We start from the raw sequence: 24,439 nt of genomic DNA on the forward strand, positions 1-24,439 counted from the left end.
AGCCATTTGAATTTGCGGTCGTTTGATGTCCTTTTGCGTTAAGGAGACATAATCGTATTTATTGAATATTTAGATTCACGTGATATGTTGAATCAAGTATGCTAATGACCATCCTATCACTTAACAAAACACGAGAACTTAGATTTTGCCGAGAATATATATCTCAAGTTTATAGAAGCCAGTCGACCTATTCGGGCACCTAAATAGACCGCGTTCGCAAGAGACGACTAACGGCATCGGGTGGTCAGGCTAGCTGACTTGATCGTTGCACGTCTTCGTATACCATTGCGTGGATCGATGCTCATGATATCAATCACTGGCATCTTTCCGTAACCTGCAATATGGCTCGTGCCAAAGTCCATGGGCGTCATAAATAAAAAATGCAAGTAAATCACAAGAACCCAACAAGGAATGAGTTATTCTGATAAGTACAATCTCGATCACTTAAATTAATTTTTGTTGTACGAGATCGTTTGAACATTTGTGACAATATATTCACCCTGCAACATTCTTGTTGACAATGCTGCTCCAAATTGTAGGGACGTTTAAGCCTAGATTCACACGATAGTTCGTTTACTTAAGAATACTGTTCCATCTGTTCCATTGAAAATATTTTAAACACATTAAAGTAATTGAAAAAATCATCTTTATCGATCATATATTGTTTATTATACAGATCATATACAGTAAACTACGGTTATAACAAACTCAAAGGGTCCACTAATTTAGGTGCGTTATAACAGAAGCTCGTTATAAGCATATATGCAGGATATACACAGCAATTGTCCTGGTCCAACAAACAGTACGTTACCTATCAGTTCGTTATAAACTTGTATGTCATAAACGTAGTTTACTGTATATGTTTAAAGATCGTTATTTGTAGTATACCAAGATAATAAAAGCTTCAGTATGCACATTAAAAAGCAGAGTCAATTATACTTTCAAACTTTAACTCAATCTTAAACGGAAATAACAGATTCTGTAAATTACAAATGTAAGAATTGGAAAGGCTTGACGTCCATACGTGACAGAATCATGATCAGCGTGGAGAACTGGTCCCTCAAGGCGGCTAAATTTGATCCAGTGACTGTGATCCATGCTGTTTGACTCATAAAAGGCGACTAACAGGACTGGGTGGTCAGACTCGCTGACTTGGTTGATGCATGCCATCGATCCCAATTGCGTGGATCGATGCTCATGATATCAATCACTGGATTGTCTGGTCCAGACTCGATTATTTACAGACCACCGTTATATAGCTGGAGTATTACTGAGTGCAGCGTTAAACAACAAACAAACAAACAAACAATGTGCCAGGTATCACTAAGGCGGTAGGTTAGCCTTTCTAGATGAAAGCTACCACTATAAGTGAGTGAGTGAGTAGGGTTTAACGCCGCTTTTAACAGTATTCCAGTTATATCACGGCATGTCAGCTTATCAATGTGGGAGGAAAGCCCGAAGTGATGCAGGTCTCAGACGTTTACCACTTCGGTGAAACCCACGAGCACGGGTATGGTGCTGACAAACCTAGAAACATAATCGGGGCGAACCGGGATTCGAGCCCACAATCATAGGTTTCTGGCGTGCCCAAGGGACGTAAATCTGCACAGCGAATTGCGGTGCCTAAGACGACCCGTGCCACCCGTGACCCCGCTAACACTATAAAACCATAAATCTGAACTAGTACAAGCGGTCATTAAAGCACGCACGCGCACATGCATGCACGTTGCTATACGAGTAGAGTAATCTTGACTTTTCAGATTCAATCTTTTAAAGGTCACCGTCATAGACCTGGATGTTTGCTCAGTACGGCACTAACAGCAAACATACAAATGCATTTAGGCCTGTGTCATAATTCATCCATACAGTACTGTCCCTGTTGAATAAGTGTGTGAATTGTGTACTCCAAAATCGTAAATGATACAACAGTATCGTGGCGTGCGTTATTTAGTTATGAGAGTCGTACCTGGTACGAATTGAAAGTGCTAGCCAATCAACAATACCGTATTCGACTAGCTGGAACGTGTCTTTCTGAGGATATGCTGAGAGCAACATGCACGCTTTTAATGTTGCGGGTAACCACAAAAGCAAAACGGGGCTACAGGCGTCCGTCAGTTCTTTTAGACCGCCTCCGTGGTCTAGTGCTTCCGCATGGAGAGCGAAAAGTCAGAAGATCGAACACCGCACATCCCTCTCTCCTGGCAGACATTCTACGACTAGACCACGGAGGCGGTCTTTTCTACGCCGACCTGTAGTCAGCAAAAAACATCCTTATACCACGCCGACATGTAATCTGCAACATTACAGTTATATCACGCCAACTTGTAGTGAGCAACATTACCACGCAAGCATCTAGTCAGCAACATTATAGTTATACCACGCCGACCTGTAGTCAGCAACATCACTGTTATACCATGTCGACCTGTAGTCAACAACATTAAAGTTATAAAACGATTTGGTGGAGGGACTGTCATGGTGTGGGGAGCCATATCCTACATGGGTAGATCACAGTTAGTGGTTGTCCATGGCAATCTTACAGCAAACCGATACATAGACCAAATTCTGCAAGAGGTGGTGTGACCAAGTACTGACCATGAAGGTAGTTGGCAGCAGGACTCTGGAACCGCTCCTGGCTTCTGATTGGTCGGCGGGGTCACGTGACCTCTGATGACGTCACTTCCCGTTTAGTGTGCGCAGTCCTGCGTGCGCATCCAAGATGGGGGCACATCCGTTTCCGGTGGCGAGCGCATCCAAGATGGCGGCACATCCGTTTCCGGTGGCGTGTGCACCTCAAAGATGGCGTCACATTCGTTTCCGGGCGGGAGGGGGGAAAACACAGAGAAGCGCTCGTAAAAGGTAAAGAAGATCGACATTGAAAGAAGCGCGTCTAAAATCTTTTTTCGTTGTTCTAAAAATAGAAAAGGCAGAGATGGTGGTGGTGGTGGAGGGAGGTGGTGGTGGGTGAGTTAGTGGGTGGTGGTGGTGGGTGAAGGGGTGAGTAAGTGGGTGGTGGTGGTGGTGGTGGACTGAAGGTGTCGTCGGTGACCCACGACTTGACAGTTGTAACAGGGGCCCTGGGGAGTCTTCTTTCGACTGGGTTCTGGGCAATCTGCAGCGAAATGACCCACGACTTGGCAGTTTAACAGGAGCGCTGGGGAGTCTTCTTTCGACTGGGTTCTGGGTAATCTGCAGCGAAATGACCCACGACTTGGCAGTTGTAACAGGGGCCTTGGGGAGTCTTCTGCTTATCTTGTCTGCTTATCTTGGGACAGACATAGTAACGGTGACCTTGAGCGTGGCACTCGGTACATGTCACTTCAGGACAGAGCAGGTAACTGTGACTGTCGGTCTGGCACTTCATGCAACTGTATCGAGGTGGCATGGTTGATTTCATACAATGTCAGTGTGTGAGTGGCTTCGCTGTTGTTTTTTTTATAGGAGAGGCACTGACACCCTGCTTCCTGATTGGTTCCCCCAGGCAGCGCCCCCGATTGGTTCGTTCCGGTACCTGGTCTGCACCTCGGTTTTCCAAAACGGACCGACCCCTGTTTTTCTTTTCCATAGGAAATGGATTTTACCATGGGAGAGAAAGCACAACCCCGGTTCGACCTATCAGAGTCCAGCATGACCCGAGCGCGGTCTCTGATTGGTCGAGAACCCAAGCCTCTGATTGGTTAGATTTCAATCCGGTTTTTATCTGGGTGTGGATTTCTTTTAATTTTTTAATCCCCCACTCACACGAACCAACACAACAAAACATGACGTACATCACGTAGGCATGGAATATAAATCCTATGGATCAACGTAAACGTCTGTTTGAAGACACACACATGACATCACAATTTGCATGGGGTGACACAACGTACATCACGTAGACATTCCCACATCACGTTCATGCCTACCTATGACGGTCCACCTTTAGCATTCAGACGACCGTCCACCTAAAAAAATACCAAGACTACCCATGAAAAAAAAACGGATCGAAATCTGACCAATCAGAAGCCTGGGTTGTCGATCAATCAGAGACCAGCATGGTCCGAGCACAACCTCTGATTGGTCGAAACGAGGTTGTGCTTTCTCTCCCATGGTAAAATCCATTTCCTATGGAAAAGAAACAAAGGGGTCAGGTCATTTTGGAAAACCGAGGTGCAGACCAGGCACCGGAACGAACCAATCGGAGCTGCTGCCTGGAGAATCAACCAGGAAGCAGGGTATCAGTGCCTCTCCTATAAAACAAGAGAACAACTATTCGAGTGGATCAGTGTCACTTGAGAAAAAAAAAGAAAATCATCATCATCAGCAGCAGCATGAAAAATAACTCAGAAAACTGGGATTTGGAGATCATTTCAGTGGCATACCGTTTGCCACCGTGTAAAGGGTGTCGCTCGGACTTGGAGAAGAAAGAAGCAGTACAGCTACCTCCATGACAATGCGGCAGGTGCCAAGGGTGCCTGCCAGTCTACGCCCTTTGCACACCACCAACCACTTACTCACCCACTCACCCACCACCACCCACTTACTCACCCACTCACCCTCCACCACCTCCCTCCACCACCACGTCTATTTTTAGAACACCAACAAAAAAAAAAAGATTATAGACGCGCTTCTTTCATTGTCGATCTTGTTCACCTTTTAAGAGCGCTTCTCTGGGTTCAGTCAGCAACATTATAGGTATACCACGACGACATGTAGTCAACAGCATTATAGTTATACCACGACGACATGTAGTCGGCAACATTATAGTTATACCACGCCAACATGTAGTCAACAGCATTATAGTTAAACCGCACCGACATGTAGTCAGCAACATTACAGTTATACCACGTCGACCTCAGATCAGCGCCGTGAAGTCCAGCAAGAAATACAACAAGAAATACAGCAAGAAATTATAACTCGGTCACTTCTTCTTGGTTAGAAATTCATTTATTAGAATATCTCACAGAAACAATTGCTTTCTTTTACATGAAGCACCGGGCTTAAACACCGGGCTTCAACTAAACATATACTAAACATCCTGAGGTAGAGTATGCCTATATAAGGAGTATGACGTCATGGAGAGTGTTGATTGGTGGGATACAAGCGGGATGAATCAAAGATTGAAACTAGTTGCTTTGATGGAATCCGATGTTCGAAGCCTTTGGTGATTCCGTGATTGAGGCGACCACTGATTGGCTGACTCGTGTTGGAAGTGAAGCCCATGTCTGATTGGCTTCTACGACCACGTGATGGTGTGGTTGGCTGTGAGGGTCATGTTCAAGTTCAGTAGCTGAATGATCTGTGGATGGAGAGTGTGAGATGATCGTGTGTCAAACGAATATACGTATGATTACACACCGTTTGTTTTAAATGTCTTGATTTCTGTTCTGTATTGTATTCACACCAATATAAAATATCATTTGTTGTCATTATGGATCACATACGTTCATCAAATCTTCCATATTATTATTTTTGAGGTGGTAAACAATATTTACCCACTCTATATATGTGTGTGTGAAATAAAACTATTTGAAGTACACTGCCGGGCAAAAGAAAGTAATCACTTTAAAATTGGATTAGACCAAAACATGAGAAACTTTATCGAAACGTCACTTGGCTGAAAACACTGCAAATTTAAGATCCAAAACACAACTATGATTCCCGTATCAAACACATCATCATCGAATAACTATTTCATATTTGTTTCATTTTTAGCGATCATCAAACATGGGTGTATGTTTTCCTTTGACAGACTCTTCATATTTTACCAAATTTGACCTAATTTATTGAAAACAAATATAGTAATATATATTACTCTACATGTAAAAAGCATGACATCCACGGGACTCACCTCAAATGACTGCCTAATGTTGGTGACGGGCACCTGTTCCCCGTCCAGCGTGACGGTCACAGGGATGGTCTGGAGGCCGTAGATGTCCAACATGTCCAGCGGTGGCAACGCTGACCCCGACCCTGACACTGTCGGCCCGAAGTGCAGTTCACCAGCCTGCAGAAACAAACACGTCCATGATTCAGTCTTGGCTCACCAAATATACTCCACCGACTACAACAAGCCGTCTAGTTTAGTCCAGAGTCACTTCCGCTGTTGAGACAAAAATGTGGTTGTCTGTGTCCTGTACTTAATACACAGGCCGGAGGCTCGGAAGGGTGGTCCGGAGGCCGTGAAAGTTAAAACAGATGCCTCGTTTCTCTAGTTATAGTCAGGTGATAGCGGCCCTCTGTCTCTGTGTATCTACCGCATTAAGAAGACTGCCGATTTTCAGAAATTTTCCCCCAAAGAATGACATTGTATAGACAAAGTCTAAAATTAGGTATGTGTTTTAAGTTCGAGAAACTTCATGCATTTGTCCATTTCTTAAAAAGTAATAACCGTCATATAAGACAGGTTACACCGCAAAACATCTTTTTGAAAGGTGGCCTATGGGATAGTGTTGTTTCCTGTAATTTCTACGTCACTTCCTGTTGCCTAAGATCGGCACAAAGGGCCTAGCTCTTCCTTTGAGAGAAATCATTGTATGTCTTGAAGCAGTGATCAAAACATATTCAGTCCTTATGAACGTCATAAAAAACTTGTCTTAATAACTGTATGGTTGAAATACTGCCAATAAGATATAAACTGGTAACACATGTAAGTTCATGTTTTCTTCGGTAAGACGTTTTAATGTGAATGAAAGATATTGCCACAGTTTTAGGGCTAAACAATTCTGTTGCAGTGTGTGTGGTTAATACTTCGACGTGCGGAACGAGTACAATTGTGAGTGTTTTGTCGGCAAAGACCGGGATAATTCCCATCATGTAAAATGGAACCCTTGTGAAGATCCGGGGTAGAATAGGTCTTCAGAAACCCATGATTGCCGTGAAAGGCGACTATGCTTGTCGTAAAAAGGCGACTAACGGGATCGGGTGGTCAGGCTCGCTGACTTGGTTGATACATGTCATCGATCCCAATTGCGTGGATCGATACTCATGAAGCTAATCACTGGATTGTCTGGTCCAGACTCGATTATTTACAGACCGCCGCCATATAGCTGGAATATTGCTGAGTGCGGCGTTAAACACCAAACCAACAAGAACAACTTTTAACCACCCGTGGTATTTGGAGTGCAGCATTGACATGTATCACACGCGAAGTACATTGGAGGTTGTATGGCCAAGATGAGTGCTGAGAGTCAAGTGAGTAATGGTGGTGGCATTTAAGTTTACTTCAACTTTAAGTTGAGATATTTTAAAGAAAATGTGGAAATGTTTTGCATGAAAAGAGCTGCATGTCTCCTTTGTGGTGTCTTGTTTGGCAAGTGACTTGGTCTCCGGACACTTGTTTGCCGTAAAAGGCGACTATGCTTGTCGTAAAAGGCGACTAATGGGATCGGATGGTCAGGCTCGCTGACTTGGTTGATGCATGTCATCGTATCCCAATTGCGTGGATCGATGCTCATGATATTATTCACTGGATTGTCTGGTCCAGACTCGATCATTTACAGACCGCCGTCATATAGCTGGAATATTGCTGAGTGCGGCAGAGAAAATGGGACACATTGTTGCCTTCTTTGCCTCGGAAAAAGCAGCCTTTATAACAGGGGAATGTATCTTGGCTGATGGCGGGTTGACAATGACAACACCACCCATCTAAACATAAGAATTTGGATTCAAAGGACTTATAAAAAAAATTTCCTTCACTGTCTGCAGATTGTGACCTACCAAATACGCAAGGCCACTGGTTAAATTATCAAAAATTAGTTTTATATTCCGCTTCCTTGTATGTAATGAGGTGGGAAAAAGAAGTCATCGGCTACCAAAGTAAAACAGAGTTTAAATCTGAAGAGGTTTATTCAAGCCATACATATAGTAGAAAATCTTCCCAATTCAAAAGTTTACATCACTAAGACATTACTCTGAGAAGCACAGTTTCTTTGCCTTGTAGTTCTGAGAAAATATTGAGGCATGATTTATTCTGAGATATACAGAATTAAAAAGACATAATTTGAAAAGAGTTTTTTCAACCTCGACACTATGAGCTGAATCTTTAAAGCTGTTCTTTTGGGATTAAAAGTCACACAGATGACGACCTCAGCACGCCGCACACAGCAACAGTCCAGCTATATGACGACGGTCTGTAAATAACCAAGTCTGGACCAGACAATCCTCTGACTGACATCATGAGTATCAATCCAAGCAATTGGGATACAATGACATGTATTAACCAAATCGGCGAGCCTGACCACCCCATCCCGTTACTTGCCCCGCACGACAAGCATTGTCGCCTTTTACGGAAAGCATGGGTTGCTGAAGACCTATTCTACCCCGCAACTTCACGGTTCCGGCAACATTACAGAACTAAACACCGGAAGTTGGGTTCACTCATTGTACACACGTGGGGAATTAAACCAAGATCTATGTGAGCGTAAGCGTGTGTTGCCTGACGCCCCACAGCAGTACGCCTGCCACATACCGACAGTTTGTAAACAATCGAGTCTTGTCCAGACAATCCAGTGATCGGCCCATTTGTATGTCATTGTGCCCCGACAGCTGAGCGTGTTGCTGGTGTGGGCATATACTGGATTACGTATAGGCCATCGTCATTTAGCTGGACTATTGGTGAATGCTTTGTTACACAGTACATACATTAGAGTATCGTTTGACATAAAGGGAAATTGAGGTCATATAATTTGTTTGTTTTGTTTGTTTGTTGCTTAACACCGCCCTCAGCAACAGTCCAGCTATATGGCGGCGGTCTGTAAATAATCCAGTCTGGACCAGACAATCCAGTGATGGATATCATGAGCATCGATCCACGCAATTTGGACCAAAAGTCGCCTTTTACGGCAAGCATTGGTTGCCGAAGACCTATTCTACTCTGGATCTTCACGGACAGATATTTGTTAAAATACTGATGTCTGTTTTGCTGTTGTTCGTAGGGAAGCCACAGGGTCAATCTCATTAAAATCAGATCTAAGTTCTCGCTGCCGCTGAACAAAGATCTGAGGACATCCCATTACGGGTCACGTCAGATCGACCTTTCGCGAACTTTGACCAACCACTGAAACAACTAACAAGAAGTCGACGTAAGCCAATTAGAAAGCAGCTTTCTCGAGCTTTACGGCACTCGTTTCAACCTGGCGACTTCCATTTCAGACTACGATTGAAAAATATGTTGACACAGTTCTCGATTAAAATTTTGAAAACTGAACAAACGAACATAACGGAATGTCTAATATATGGTTGCGATTGTATGGCAGTGCTTCCCACGTACTGTGCAACGCCTCCTCCGTTCAAATTTTTATCCCCCGGAAGCGAGAGATAGACGATGATTTTGACGGAATCTCTCGTATGGGCCGAAACTGTCGTTCGGAATATCCCGTGTTAACTGTTTCGAGGTTGCATGATTAGAAAACACATTCCGACTGTCACTTTCATGATCTGGTAAGCGACGCTTTGATTGGTCGGATGAAAGGTCGTTCTGACGTGACCCGTAATGGGATGTCCTCAGATCTTTGTTTAGCGATAGCGAGAACTAAGATCTGATTTTAATGAGAGTGGGACAGGGTTGTGTTGCTGGCAGACAGGGGATATAAATCATGGATCATGCAGCCGACAAAGATGGGCGATTTTACTGGCACTTCACTAATTATGTCGCCTTGAGCTGCTGGTGGCCGTTCACTCTGGATTTATTTTCAAGTTGGCAGCATAGTTTGTGCTGTGATTGAATATACTCCCCCTCACATCAGCGAGGTGCGAATCTCCATTTCTTTTGCCAAGGTATCAAGTTCTGATTCGGTATCTACATGTATGTACAGGGATTATATATTCGATCTGAGATCTATTGATAAACCAATTAATTGTTATGAAATATGGAGAGCTATTGATCATCAGGTACCTACCTTGGTCATACCAAACTTGATCAGTGAATACTGTTTATTCTCGTATGTATCTGAAAAGGTAAATATATTACTTGTTTTTATTTACGTTTTTATTTACGTCTAAAATCTAATGTTGACAGACATTTGGCATACTCTGTGCTCTATATCGTAACGCGAATTGTGAAACCTCTGAAGACAGACATTTAACATACACCGTGCTCCATATCCTACCGCGAATTGTGAGGCCTTAGAGAAAGATTTTCCCTCTGAAGCCTGAGGGGCGTTTGGGGTAAAGAGTTAACTTTTAACGGCACAAGTCTGGGAACAACGTGTGGAGGCAATTCCTGGCAATATTGGTTGAGTGTTACTACTATCCACAGGCGTCACGGGTTGCCACGTGGTGTTAGGCGGTACAATTCGCTGTACAGAGTTGCGTCCCTCAGGTATACCAGAATCCGATGGTCTGTTGTTCGATTCCCACATTCTCCCTAATAATTCTTGGTATGTGCGCACCAACCGCGTGCCCGTCGCTTGTACCAAGTGGTAAGTATCTAAAACCTGCAGCACTTTGGGCTTTGCTGACACGTCGTGATATAATACTGAGTGACTGAGAAAAGTAACTCTTGTACTCACTTCATCACAAGGTTAACTTATATGCAAGACAGCACACACACCCGAAGCGTATCACTCTACCTATTTTCTCCCCCTTATCCGAGAACAACCTCGCCTATCTCCTCCCCGTTATCCGAGGACAACTTCACCTATCTTCTCCCCGTTATCCGAGAACAACCTCACCAATCCTCTCCCCGTCATCCCAGAACAACTCTCCCTGTGCTCTTCCTTCTTCGTCCAGGGCAACAATGGCGCCCATCTTGTTCTGTCGGCTGCAATTTCAAACTGAGCGATCTAAAATACCCCCACATTTCTGTCAAGTATTCACGTTTACTTGAATGGTAAACAAGTATACATGTTTGTTGGACACTGACAGATCTTGTCCATGTAAAACTTGCTTGTGTTTAACCTATAACTTGATTATTTGAAATTTAATCTAATAAAGCCATTTTTTTATATCATTCTCTATCTATCTGGATCTATCCACGGGCGGTGGGGTAGCCTTGTGGTACACTCGTTGCATCACTACGCCAAAGACCTGGGTTTGATTCCCTAATGGGGGCAATATGGAAGCGCGTCTTGGTGTCCACCGCCCGTACTTAACGCGGCGTTTAACTCAACACACTCATCCACATCTGATACTTGCATCACTATCTATCTGCATATAGCTATTTCTCTAGACCCGTGAAGATCCGGGGTAGAGTAGCTCTTCAGCAACACATACTTGCCGTAAAAGGCGACTATGCTTGTCGTTAGAGGCGACTAATGGGATCGGGTGATCATGTTATTAATCACTGGATTGTCTGGTCCAGACTCCATTATTTACAGACCGCCGGCATATAGTTTGAATATTGCTGAGTGCGATACATGCTTACGTTATACAGAACATGATTATGATTGATCCCAGATCCCAGATAATCGCCCTACCTGGCGTGTGTTGTGTTTGCCGGCACCTGCCAGGGAATCACGTGTCCACCTCGGACGTGAAGGTTGAATTTCTCGAGCGGCGTGTAAAGGTCAAGGTGATCATTTTTCACTGCTACCTTTTCACCCTATTAAAAAATGAAACATGTTTCTTCGAAGAGCATCATCACAGTTATTTGTCACTATTTTAATATTTAAACAAGTTGTATGATTTATCATTATGCTTCTAGTTGTACGCATTCGTTTTGCAAACAAATGAACACTCCCTGATTAAGCGTGGAGAAACAATACCCAACAAGGTCGTGCTTACAGCACTTACATGCCCGATGTTCGGCCACAGAAATGTACGGAAATGGACGAGGTGGTAGCGGACACTTACGAAGGTTACGGGTTATAGAGTCGCGTGACTTCAATCGGGGTACACAGTTATTGACATTTTACAGGTAGTTGTAATGAAACAAAAGTTAACGAAAGTTAAAACAATGATGTATTTGTGACTTACCTTGAAGTAGTCATACCAGGTGGCTTCTGGGAAATATGCTTTCACGGATGTCTTGCCCTACAGATATGACAACAAGTCAGCAACGTTTATGATGTGCTTGAGTGCACCTATACACGACACGCGTCGTCAAATACCGTCAGTACAATACAAAGCTGGTAACGTTAAAAACACACCACTTCGTTTTCAGTGATCCTTTCATACATAATTTTTAAAACTATTTTGCCTTTTACAACCAAATGGAATATCAACTTGAATACACACAGAATTACACAAATATCCTGATGGGAGTAAAATAGGGAACATATATAAATATAATCGAATTTTTTTTAAATGACATCCTTTATGTTTTCGAAGATGATCACTTGACATCAACACATCGCCCTGTATCATGGTTTTTGTGGGTCACTTCTGGCTCAGTCGTCGAGGTCGCTGCAATTCGCAAAAGTTCGTCCATTCACAGTTCTGTGATCTGCCGATCATGGGTTCGAATCCCCGATACACCCTTAATATGATCGCCCGTGGGCACACTTGCCGTCCACATCATAGTACGAATGTCTCCAACCTGCGTCTATATAGGTCCAGTTTCCACCCTTGCCGAACTAGGCTGGAATTACGGACTAACAGTCTATGCACAGTTCAATCAAATTCGCGTAAGGAAATCTCCGTGGGCAAACTTGCCGTCCACATAAGAGAAGGAATGTCTCCAACCTGCATCTACATAAGTCCAGTTTCCACCCTTGCCGAACTAGGCTGGAATTACGGACTAACGAGTCTATGCACAGTTCAATCAAAATCGGATAAGGAAATCTCCATCCGTTTCACGAACAACATGGCAACTGCAGTACTTGTAGAACATGTGTACCTTCAACTGGCGTCGACAGATATATTCCAAAGCTTTTCATGTTTTTTAATCAAGGTGATTTGATGCGCTTCGCTGGGTAAACCCCGTCGTTTAACCTTCTTACTCTTGCTTCTTGAAACGATCCATGTATATTTAAACTTTCTCCAGCTATATTCCTATAAATCACTCAGTTCTATCAGTATATACATCTTTCAATGTTGTTTGTGTTTACGTTAATCACATGATTCTCTCGTTTCCTGGGATCCCAGTTGGTGTTGTTGGTGTTGTGTGTACATGTTGTTAGCTATGTGAGCTTACCTCGTACAGGACGGGATCCCAGTTGGTGTTGTTAGCTATGTGAGGTTACCTCGTACAGGGCGGGATCCCAGTTGGTGTTGTGTGTACATGTTGTTAGCTATGTGAGGTTACCTCGTACAGGACGGGATCCCAGTTGGTGTTGTGTGTACATGTTGTTAGCTATGTGAGGTTACCTCGTACAGGGCGGGATCCCAGATGGTGTTGTGTGTACATGTTGTTAGCTATGTGAGGTTACCTCGTACAGGGCGGGATCCCAGATGGTGTTGTGTGTACATGTTGTTAGCTATGTGAGGTTACCTCGTACAGGGCGGGATCCCAGTTGGTGTTGTGTGTACATGTTGTTAGCTATGTGAGGTTACCTCGTACAGGACGGGAGACACCAGTAGTGCAGAGCCCAACAGGAATTGTTCATCAACACTCAGACAGACTGGGTCGTCAGGAAACCTGTATAACAGACAACACTCAGACAGACTAACACGCATATTAAGTTATTACTTTTGAGTCAGTTGTGTTCAACTTCTCTTTGATACAGTTTAAGGCTCGGATAAGTATAAGTCTGCTCCTAGACATATTGCTCTTGTCTTAAAAGCGTAGGTTCTTATTTATAATATTCATCTGCAGGTGCCCGTTTTAGAATGTTATCGTAGCCCTGCGACTGTTTAAGTATAGGCGTTACGGTAGCAGTAGGGCCACGATCACTTCCCACCGGTCCCAAGTCTATATGCTGTGATTGTTTGTGTTAGCACTTACTCGAACAGCAGCGGCCTCATGACGGTGTCTCCCCGCGCATGCGCATTGTGCATGAGCGTGTAGAAGTAAGGAAGCAGCCTGTAGCGGGTGACGAGTGCCTCCTTAGCCAGTCGGATGAATCGGGCGTCCCAGGCAGCGGGATCTTGGGGCTAGGAGAGAGACCGGCATAATTTGTTATTGAACAAAACTGTGAAAGAAAAAAAAATATCAGAATTTACCGGAATCATTTATATATTTTAGTGAAGGACATCAAATGCGCATTTTCTTTCAACATCGTTTTTTTAACTTAATATATTTGCAAAACATAATGAATATTGAAATATTGAAGTGGACAACAAAGATTACAACATTGTATATACTAATCGAAATGAAAAAAAACCCACCCAAACCCTATGGCCAGCACCCACCTTGAAGATGTGAGGGGCGTCCCCGAGGGCGTTGTGGTTGCGAGCGAAGGGGTAGAAGGCGCCGAGCTGATGCCACCTGACACACATCTCATACTCCGCCTCGTACCAGAACCCGCAGATGTCCGCGCCGTTCTGCAGCCAAAGGGGAGGTAACTCACATGGAGAACATCTCAATGGCCGGTTTGCCGGTGTTACGATAAAAATCGACTTGCTGCGTGAACTGGATGGAATTTTGAAACCTGGCTCTGACAGAGACTATGACTGTCATACTGACGTTCCTCGGGACGTGTATATGTAGAAACACAGACGATGACAGCATTCAACATTGGGTTGGTTTGTTGTTTAACGCCGCACTCAGCAATATTCCAGCTATATGACAGCGGTCTGTAAAATAATCGAGTCTGGACCAGACAATCCAGTGATTAATATCAAGAGCATCGATCCACGCAATTGGGATCGATGACATCCATCAACGAAGTCAGCGAGCCTGACCACCCGATCCCGTTAGTCGCCCCTTACGACAAGCAAAGTCGCCTTTTACGGCAAGCATGGCCATGGGCTGCTGAAGGTCTGTTCTATCCCGGATCTTCAGGAGGCTCAGCATTGGGAGACTCATTGGACATTTTCTGGTGCTGATCGCTATATACGATGGTTGAGTACGTGTTCACGATCCTCGAGTAAACAGGTTAATTTGTAATGGAAACAGTTAATAGTGTGTAAAGCAAGAGTACTTACCAATGAAAAGCCGAAAAGCCCGAACTCTAGGATACCTGAAGATAATGCAGAGGTATTCAATTAATTCCATTGATCCAGACACCTCAGATGGACAATTTATGATATCAGTAGGGAGGGAGTGTCGAGTGTCATTCCGTCACATCCATCTAGCCAGGGATGTTTCAAGCTATGACGTATGACCAGCCTCTCGAATGTCAAACCGTCATGTATAAATAACCATCGATGATTTAATACCTGACGTTCGACTAGCCAGAAGAGTGTAACGCTGTGTAGTACGACTACCCACTAGCGTACGGTTATCCAGTGTTTCAACCCGTGACATTCGACAGCTATATAGTAATAGTTATAGTTATAAGCAATGGCGTTTAACCCGTGACATACCGATAATAGACCACTTCATCTGTTCCCAGCGGGCCTGGTTGTCCCCCATCCACTTGGTGGCGTACTTCCCCGTCCCCGCAAACGATGATCGGGTCATCGTCCACGGCCGCTTGTCGGGGAACATATTCGCCAAAGCACTGCATGGAAACAACATTCATCAACAGGGAGACAAGTCATTTGTACGTGCGTATGTCCTGTGTACGCACGTGTGTGTCTATATGTCACGTGTATGTATTTGTATGTATGCGTGTCATGTGTTCTCACGTGTATGTATGGCCTGTTTACTCACTTGTTTGTCTGTATGGCCTGTTTACTCACGTGTATGTACGGCCTGTTTACTCTCTTGCATGTCTGTATGGCATATTTACTCACGTGTATGTCTGTATGGCCTGTCTACTCACTTGAATGTTTGTATGACCTGTTTACTCACGTGTATGTCGGTATGGCCTGTTTACTCAAGTGTATGTCTGTATGGCCTGTTCACTCACTTGTATGTCTGTATGGCCTGTGTGTGGGCATACAGACTGTGGACATTGTAGTGGCTGTCGAGGTGGTGTCTGGAGTCCATGCAGAGAGTCTTGTCATACATACTTCCGTCCTCCCCGCGGCCCAAGATGTCTGCAATGATCACATTATTATCCTATCACCAAAGACAGAGGTAACGGAACACACCATCTCCAACATGGCTATATGGCATGACCAGGTGGAAGTCCTGCCATATTCATGACAGTAATGATGAACCAGACAGGAATGATGGGGCATAGATAGCGTTTAAAATGTATCTCCTAGACTTACTTTGGTTGTATGGTGGGTTGTTCAACTTACTTGGGGTGTATGTTGGGTTGTTCCACACACTTGGGGTGTATGGGTGGGTTGTGCCACTAACTTGGGGTGTATGGTGGGTTGTTCCACACACTTGGGGGAGTATAGTGGGTTGTTCCACACACTTGGGGTGTATGTTGGGTTGTTCCACACACTTGGGGTGTATGGGTGGGTTGTGCCACTAACTTGGGGTGTATGGTGGGTTGTTCCACACACTTGGGGGAGTATAGTGGGTTGTTCCACACACTTGGGGTGTATGTTGGGTTGTTCCACACACTTGGGGTGTATGGGTGGGTTGTGCCACTAACTTGGGGTGTATGGTGGGTTGTTCCACACACTTGGGGGAGTATAGTGGGTTGTTCCACACACTTGGGGTGTATGTTGGGTTGTTCCACACACTTGGGGTGTATGGGTGGGTTGTGCCACTAACTTGGGGTGTATGGTGGGTTGTTCCACACACTTGGGGTGTATGGTGGGTTCTTCCACTTACCTGCGGTGTATGGTGGGTTGTTCCACTTACCTGGGGTGTATGGTGGGTTATTCCACCTACTTGGGATGTATGGTTTGTTTGCTCCACTTACCTCTAGTGTATGACGGATTGTTCCATTTATTTGGGGTGTATGTCAGGATGTGCCACTTACTTGGGGTATATGGCGGGTTGTTCCACTTGTTTTTCTCACAGCCGTCTACAGATCCGGGGATAAAACTTGAGGGTTCGTTCATGTCCTGAAGAATGTATGAATAGGCACTTTACTTCAGAACACTGAAATGTCATGTGACCCTGGTAAGCAAATCAGATTCTGGGTACAAATGCCAAGATTTCCCAACACTGTTCCATTATAAATGCCATAGTACAATTGTTACATCGCAAAATACGTGACCTGGCACAAATATATCACACCACTCAAGCTAATGGTAACAATACTGGTCTATGTGGATGCCAGAATTCTGGGTGGTCTATATGAGGTCTCTGGCCCAAGTACCGAGTCTGTGTGGATGCAAGAACTCTGGGTGGTCTATGTGAAGTCCATGACCCTTGAACTGAGTCTAAAGTGATGTCAGATCTCTGGGTGGCCTATGTGAAGTCTCTGGCCCTAGTACCGAGTCAATGTGGATGTCGTATCTCTGGGTGGTGTATGTCCCTGGCCAGAGTTTATATGTGTGTCATCTCCGTTATCGATGAACGCACAGCGTTTTGGGAACGACCCCTAGCTTTAATAAATCCATCTGATAAAACAGAATAATCTACCCGACCACGTGGTGTTGTAAATAGTCGAGATCCATATACAGTAGTGTTAAAGAAAACTGCATCCGAATGGGATGAGGAATTGAGATTTGCTTCCTACATTTCACAATTTTTAAGGTACAATCGAACATCCTTTTTTACGTATATTTCAAAGAGCATCATACGATTCCAGCGTTGTTTGATCAGGGTTACAGCATTCCCTGCCTTAGTCAGTTATTATGGTAGACATGTGGAGGACATTTCCACATCTGACGCATCAGTGACTAAACCGATGTCAAAATGAATTCCCCATTTTCCCCCTTTTACCATGTTTCCCCGTCTGTTCAGATGGACATTTGTCTGTGCATGTGTTTGTAACGGGTGTCACCGGTGGAGGCAGGAATCGCTCATCTTTTCTAGAACTCTTGTTATCATCGTTAGTGGGGCATAGTCGGAATCTTACAGTGCCTTTTATTTATAGTCAGAGAACTACAAGAAAGAAGATGCTTGCAAGCTACTGAAATGCGTGAGTGGTTGTATAATTGTCTGATATGAAGTGCTGAAAAGGATCTGAATATACATGTACATGAGAAAATATGAAGTTTATTTCACTATAAGACCTATGTTTAAAACCCAACAACAAGGAGGGGCATTCGAATGTCAAGTGTGGTCACTGAGCCCACCAGCCTATTATGGGGAGATAATGTGGTTGCATTGCACTACTCACGATCCAGAGGGAATCAAACTCGATACTCTCGTTGTTACGGAAATACCGTGCCCACTTCTCCCACCAGGCCTCCGTCTTTGGGTTGGTGAAGTCAGGGTACCCGGTGGTGCCTGGCCATACCTGAAACAACGGCACACAACTGAGTTGGCAACACACAGCAGTCACCCACCTCATCTCACGATGACCCGCCATCAACTATACACGACAACCTGATTCATTTTAATCACCTCTCATTACAAGCTTAAGCTAACCTATACTAACCCAGGATGTCCATGGGTTACGAAAGAATAGGCTGTCTCCAGCTATCTGCTCACTTTGTGAGAATAAGAGTAAGACTGCTGGCTAACCAAAGGTCATCTGTTGTTTCAGCCATTACAAGTGACCATCCCACATACATACTTCGGCTACGAGGGGACCTGAGTTGTTCGGAGTCATCACCAGCACCCCCTCCCTGACGCCATCGTTGAAGACGTCGTAACCGGGACTGTTCCTTTGTATGTCTCTGCTGATGTTGGGGTCGTTGCCCAGTCCAGGGTCCTGCAGAAGAAATGAGAGTACATAGAGGTTATCACGCGAGAGTGTTTGGGGATGGTAAATATCCTGCATTAGGAATAAACATTGTATTTAGCGAGCCTTGGCAAGCTAAATACATAGTGTTTATTCCTAATACAGGATATTTACCATCCCCAAACACACAAGCGTGATAACCTCTTTATCATATAATGTCATTCTTTAATTCTGTGCTTCAAAATTGCTTTCCCTCTCTCACAAACATTACCGAAACATTGCGAATTTTCCTGGAATGCGCGCATTAATATTTATTACTTCACAGGGTAAGTGATGTGTCAGTCGGACAGTGAAAGTAGCCAATATAGTTCCAACTGAAATCTGTTTCTTATACAGTGGCGAAGCAACATATACGCAAAACAACAATTGTTTTTATTTGCCTTTCGCGACAATCCATCGGTCTGTCCGCTAGAGTAACTGCCCTTTGTCAAAGGGAAGCTACTCTAACCCTAGTCTATGAGACGTCACGGCCACGGTCAGACGTTGTTGACAGTCGGTCTGTCCTGTCACAACGATAAGAAATGTACTCAGATGTACACACAGCGACAAAACGAAACAAGGTAACAATTCAAACATATTTCCGTCAAATCCAACTATTTTAATTTGTGGAGAAGGTTCCAAGCCGCGGAGGTCTACAAGCACAGATATGGCTACTGATCCCGCTTGACTAGGCCTCGTGCCCTCGCAAAATTGTTTCGAAATGTATATCTCCAAAGTTGCCAAAACTTATAAAATGCCTTAGCTGCGTCACAGTTAGACACAGATTTTCAGTATACTAGACTGTTCTTTTGGTAATGATAGCAATTATCCCTGTAGTTTATCCAGATTCCCAATGGTTAATTCTGACTCGATCGCCAAATGACGAGTGGGACGCCATGTTTGTTTATAAACAGTGAAAGTAGTCCCTACTTGACCTTTGATATTTGCATCTCTATCCGCATATGACCCCAACGGATATCGTTTTTATCCGTTGGCTTTATCCTGCCGAGAAACCTACCCATTATATGATAAATTGTGATATGTGTTTTATAACAAAGTAACATGGGACTATCTAGACGTTTAGTCAGGAGATGTCGACATTGCTCAATGCTAAAGGTATGCCAATCTCCTCCTTCGTAAATTCCTACAATTGTGACGAGGACATGACGTCACGCTAGAATGGTATGACGTTATAATACATGGATACTTCTGTGACAACCGAATCCGCCTCGTTAGCAGTATGAGAAAAGTCAGTAAAATTATAGTACATTAAAATAAGTATAAGTCACACTGTTAATAATAAATGTGGTATCCAGTTTTCCCTGCCGAATACTCAATTTTAATCATGACCATGTCACGTGCACTCACAAGGAAGACAAGTCTTGTAACGGTTTACAAAGTCACAATGATGACAGGTCTACTAACCCCGATAACACGTCTCCTCGCCACGACGACACGTCTATTCACAACAACGACGCGTGTGCATACTAGGATGACACGTCTACTCACAACAACGACGCGTGTACGTACCAGGATGACACGTCTACACAACACGACAACACGTGTGATCACAACGTCGACACGTCTACTCATCACGATGACACGTCAAACCACCAAGACCACACATCTACTCACCACGATGACAACAAACTTCTGGTTGTGGTCGTGTAGGTCCTTCACGAGGTCCGGGAGTCCGCCGAAGGTGTCGCGGTCGTAGCTGAAGACGAACTTGTTGTACATGTATTCCAGGTCGGCCCACTGGGCGTCCTGCGGAGACAGACACCGGTCAATTTGACATTTGGACATATCGATTAGGCAGATCGCCTCCCTATACCATGAAATTGTCCCTACTGTCAACAGTCACTTTACATACAGTAATAGCATCAACATCTGTTGACGTCGCAATATCGTCATCATCATCAACATCATCATCATCATCAGCCAAATGTTTGTTTTACGCTGCATGACGGTACCTATCACCAACAACGTCGTTATTAGCATCATCATCACACTAATTATCATCACGTATATCATCATTGTCTTCATCAATAAAAATATCAGCAATAATGTCATAATTATTACCATCATCATTATTTCTATTATTACTCACATATGGTGTCCCGGCTTCCCTGTTCCTGTCGATGACCACCCTTAGGTCGGTGATGTTAGTGTAGCCCCAGCGGCAGAGGTGGAAGCCTAGCGTCCAGTAGGGGGGCATGACGGGTCTACCCACAGCCTAAATACACGACATAAGCACCATATTGTAACATAATACACAAAGTTATATACAAGATAACAATAAATTTGAATAAACGATATCGTTTTCATCACACTGTTCATACATACAATATAGCACTACAGTGACTTCAAATGTTATATCAGAAATTGGAATCACAAATTGTAAAAAGTGGGGATTCATTTCTGACTGAACGAGCGCTTTAACTACTAGGCTACCCCACTGACAGGAGTAAGCGACAATTTAGGTTCAGTTACCTCCGTGTACTGTTGTACTGCCTCTCCAGGTGAGGGGCCGAGGAAGATGTAGAAGTCGAGGACGCCGCCGATAGTTCTAAACGTGATGGCCGGGTGTGGAGACGGCTGAAGGAACACCTCTGTTAAGAGTTAATGAGTCGTTAAACATTAAGTAGATAAACAGGGCGACCTGGTACACAGTATCAAACCCATGGGAAGTAAACCTGTGGTTGATAGTGTGAGCACCGACTTACGCCACACGGTCAATCAGTCACACCATTGGTGAGTAGTAGTTAACATAAATCCTATACGAAATTCACTTCCCGCTTCTTTTACGACGTACATTGGATATATTTTAACACAAAACTTTGGAAAAAATATTTCATTGTTTCCTTTGGACATAAAAGGGTATTTGGAATGTGTCATCTACCACGGGAATATTGTGTTTTGATTAAAATGACGAATGTTGGGGCTTCCCTACCATAAAACGTCCCTGGATTTCTTCTTATTAAAATAATGAAAACTTGAGAGTGAGTTTGTTCATAATAGATAGTATGGGTGTTTGATATATGCTGAACCTCAAAACAACCCCTATTTCTTAAGCGTGTACTCCGGTAGTCGTGTCACTTGTGTGTTTGACATCAGGGCTTACTTTAATTTAGTGTTTGATGGTAATGGAAAAAATCATTACAGTAAACTACGGATATAACGGACTATTTTTGGGGTCCTGTCTATTTGCTGTATATATTCCGTACATTTGCTTATAACGAACTACGGTTATAACGAATTAGAATTAGTGGTCCCTTTGAGTTCGGTATAACCGTAGTTTACTGTAATGTGATCAGAACATATAATATTTTCATCATTCAAAGAAAGTGCGTTTCTTACCCATGGCGTTGCTGTTCTTAAGGAAGACCATGTGGGCACTACCGCCGTCCTCCACGTTCATGTAGGTGGGGTGAGCGCCGTACAGGTTCCACCCATCCTGGAAGTAATGTGCCCCATTATAACGTTACATATCTGCGTTATAGCGTGTGGCACAGTCTGCAGATATTCCATAGATATTAATTATGTTCACATTAAGTTGTGCAGAAACGAAATACTGTGAACTCGAAGCTGGGAATTTGCAGTGCAGAGTTGCGTCCCTTGGTCACACAAGTCTGCACGTATTCCATAGATATTAATTATGTTCAGAAACAAAATACTGTGAACATAGGTTCGACCATCTTCCCGAGGCAAGTGAGTTAACTGACTATAAAAGTCCAGTTTCCACCCTTGCCGAACTAGGTTGGTATTATGGAGTTACTTTTTGGCTGGACTAATGAGTCTATGCATAGTCAAATTAAAGTCGGGCACCAAAATCGAAATCCAGTTCGTAAAGTGCCATGCAAATTTCGGTCGACTGCAGGATTTACATAGCATATGCACCGCTAACTCGTTGTCAACAGATATTTTCTTGTTTACCTTTTCATGTTTTTAATCAAGGTGCTCACGTGATTTGATGCACTTCGCGATATAAGACTCGTTTTATCACAATATAGATCTTGATTATCGATCAGATCGTCTTGACTGGGCGCCACCCTTTTGTTTGAAGCAAATGCAAGCGATACGAGAGATTGAATCCCATTGGTCAATAGGAGAGGCATAGAAAGGACATTACTCGTAATAGCCACTGGTGGTGCTACGATCGAGCTCAGGAATTCCAGCATATTTCGGCAAGGGTGGAAACTGAACTTTTAAAGTCAGTTTACTCTCTTGCCTCGGGAAGATGAGGTTCGACCTGATTATGTTTCTAGGTTTGTCCATGGTCGTGGCTTTCAAGCGTTAGAGCTGAAAACAATCCCCTGATGCAGTAAGCCATAGCGTTCATTGAGCTAAAGCTGTCGCAAGTAGACGATAAACTAGAACAATCGATGTTCAGCGACCTACGACTTACAACGGGCGCGACATCCCTGGTGAAGATGCTCCACGTCTTCCAGCCGAGGTCATGGCGGAGTTGGCGATGGTTGTGTTCTCCGAAGCCGTACACGTTGTCGGACGCCAGGCGGGTGGTCAGCTGCAGGTACTGGTCGGAGTAGACGAAGCCTGGCAGAGTTGTGTTGAATCTGCAGACGGGTGAGGAGACATTGAGATAGGAGAGTGCAGGAGATATATGCATTGCCGTGTAACTGCCTAGGAACTGGACATGATTCAGTAAGGGATATACCACAGTTGGATACGGTGATGACTCAGATGAGGCTTTGATATTACTACCGCACATGGAAGAGAAAGAGGTAAATTAGCTTCTGGTCCGATTGAGATTTGAAACCTCTGATTGACATGTCGGAATCGATTATTCCCAAATTCATAGAAGAATGGAGTTGGGTACAGTTTCCTGTTGCTAAAATAACAGCTACATGTTTGACGTTTGTATGAAACGTGTTTAATCAACAATACCAATGTGTAGAGGTTGGCCTTGTCTGACTCACACTGTCTGGTTGTCAGACGTCCGGGTGACGAGGACGCCAAACACGGGATCATCCACGATGGTCACGTTGTACAGCCGCGACGTCTCGCTCGCCTTGGTGCTAGGAGACGTAATGTTCAGAATGCTATTCGGTAACTCCCATCTTGTGCCATTCTTGGGATAGAACTGCGGGAAAATCACAGGAGCATAGTACATGTGTGGGGCACACGTGTGTAGGTTTGAAATAGTTGTTGAGCTACTTACCGTGTTTCTAATTACTGAGAGACAGTAAGCTCATAAAGTTCTACGCTCTACCTAAGACAATATCTAGATGTAAAATTATATTTTTTTGTAATTCATTCATTACATTTCATCATCAATGAATTTTATAACCTATCATAGAAGTATAATTATTTATGCAGCTGAATTATGTATCTCTGACTATGTAGCCAATGACAATGTCTCTGTGCCAATACAAACAAGTGTAGTGAAATTAGTAATATAAGCACATAACTATATTAATATAGTTGATTGTATTACATTCAAAAGATGTGAAAGAACACCCGATTCTTTAATATTACTATAGTTAAGTTGTCTTGGTTAATTTGTCATGGAGGGAAAGATTAACTATAAGTTATTCAAAAGAATCGGATTTCTTTTAGCTTCTTTTGAGTAGTATACGGTCAAACACCGTTGTGTCGAAGTTGAAAGGACATACGTAAATACTTCGAGCTATCCGAGGTTCGACACAACCTGAAATGAACAAAGGATACACGCCCATGCTTTTACGTAGTGACAACCGTAAGTTCGACACATCAAAGTTCGACACATCGGTGTTTGGCTGGACATGTATATTACCAATGGGTGTATACCAATG

General features: G+C 43.7%; 1 protein-coding gene across 1 annotated transcript in view; it reads right to left on the bottom strand.

Annotated features, from left to right (window-relative positions):
* Positions 1-5,212: 5,212 nt before the first annotated feature.
* Positions 5,213-24,439, bottom strand: part of LOC139448849 (sucrase-isomaltase, intestinal-like) — a 38,166-nt gene continuing 18,939 nt past the window's right edge. Inside the window, exons 5-25 of the mRNA XM_071230373.1 lie at positions 23,585-23,748; positions 23,053-23,221; positions 22,005-22,101; positions 21,138-21,256; positions 20,755-20,880; positions 20,280-20,411; positions 18,498-18,635; positions 18,099-18,218; positions 16,788-16,872; positions 15,813-15,942; positions 15,325-15,461; positions 14,944-14,978; positions 14,209-14,340; positions 13,802-13,950; positions 13,411-13,495; positions 11,893-11,949; positions 11,394-11,518; positions 10,650-10,738; positions 9,876-9,925; positions 5,828-5,983; positions 5,213-5,275 (exon numbers count right to left, since the gene is read on the bottom strand). Of these exons, the coding sequence (XP_071086474.1) occupies positions 5,213-5,275; positions 5,828-5,983; positions 9,876-9,925; positions 10,650-10,738; positions 11,394-11,518; positions 11,893-11,949; positions 13,411-13,495; positions 13,802-13,950; positions 14,209-14,340; positions 14,944-14,978; positions 15,325-15,461; positions 15,813-15,942; positions 16,788-16,872; positions 18,099-18,218; positions 18,498-18,635; positions 20,280-20,411; positions 20,755-20,880; positions 21,138-21,256; positions 22,005-22,101; positions 23,053-23,221; positions 23,585-23,748 (2,358 nt within the window). The remainder of the gene's footprint in view (positions 5,276-5,827; positions 5,984-9,875; positions 9,926-10,649; positions 10,739-11,393; positions 11,519-11,892; positions 11,950-13,410; positions 13,496-13,801; positions 13,951-14,208; positions 14,341-14,943; positions 14,979-15,324; positions 15,462-15,812; positions 15,943-16,787; positions 16,873-18,098; positions 18,219-18,497; positions 18,636-20,279; positions 20,412-20,754; positions 20,881-21,137; positions 21,257-22,004; positions 22,102-23,052; positions 23,222-23,584; positions 23,749-24,439) is intronic.

Source organism: Haliotis cracherodii, unplaced genomic scaffold (assembly GCF_022045235.1).
Source record: "Haliotis cracherodii isolate W230 unplaced genomic scaffold, xgHalCrac1.p SCAF_7, whole genome shotgun sequence".
NCBI lineage: Eukaryota > Metazoa > Mollusca > Gastropoda > Lepetellida > Haliotidae > Haliotis > Haliotis cracherodii.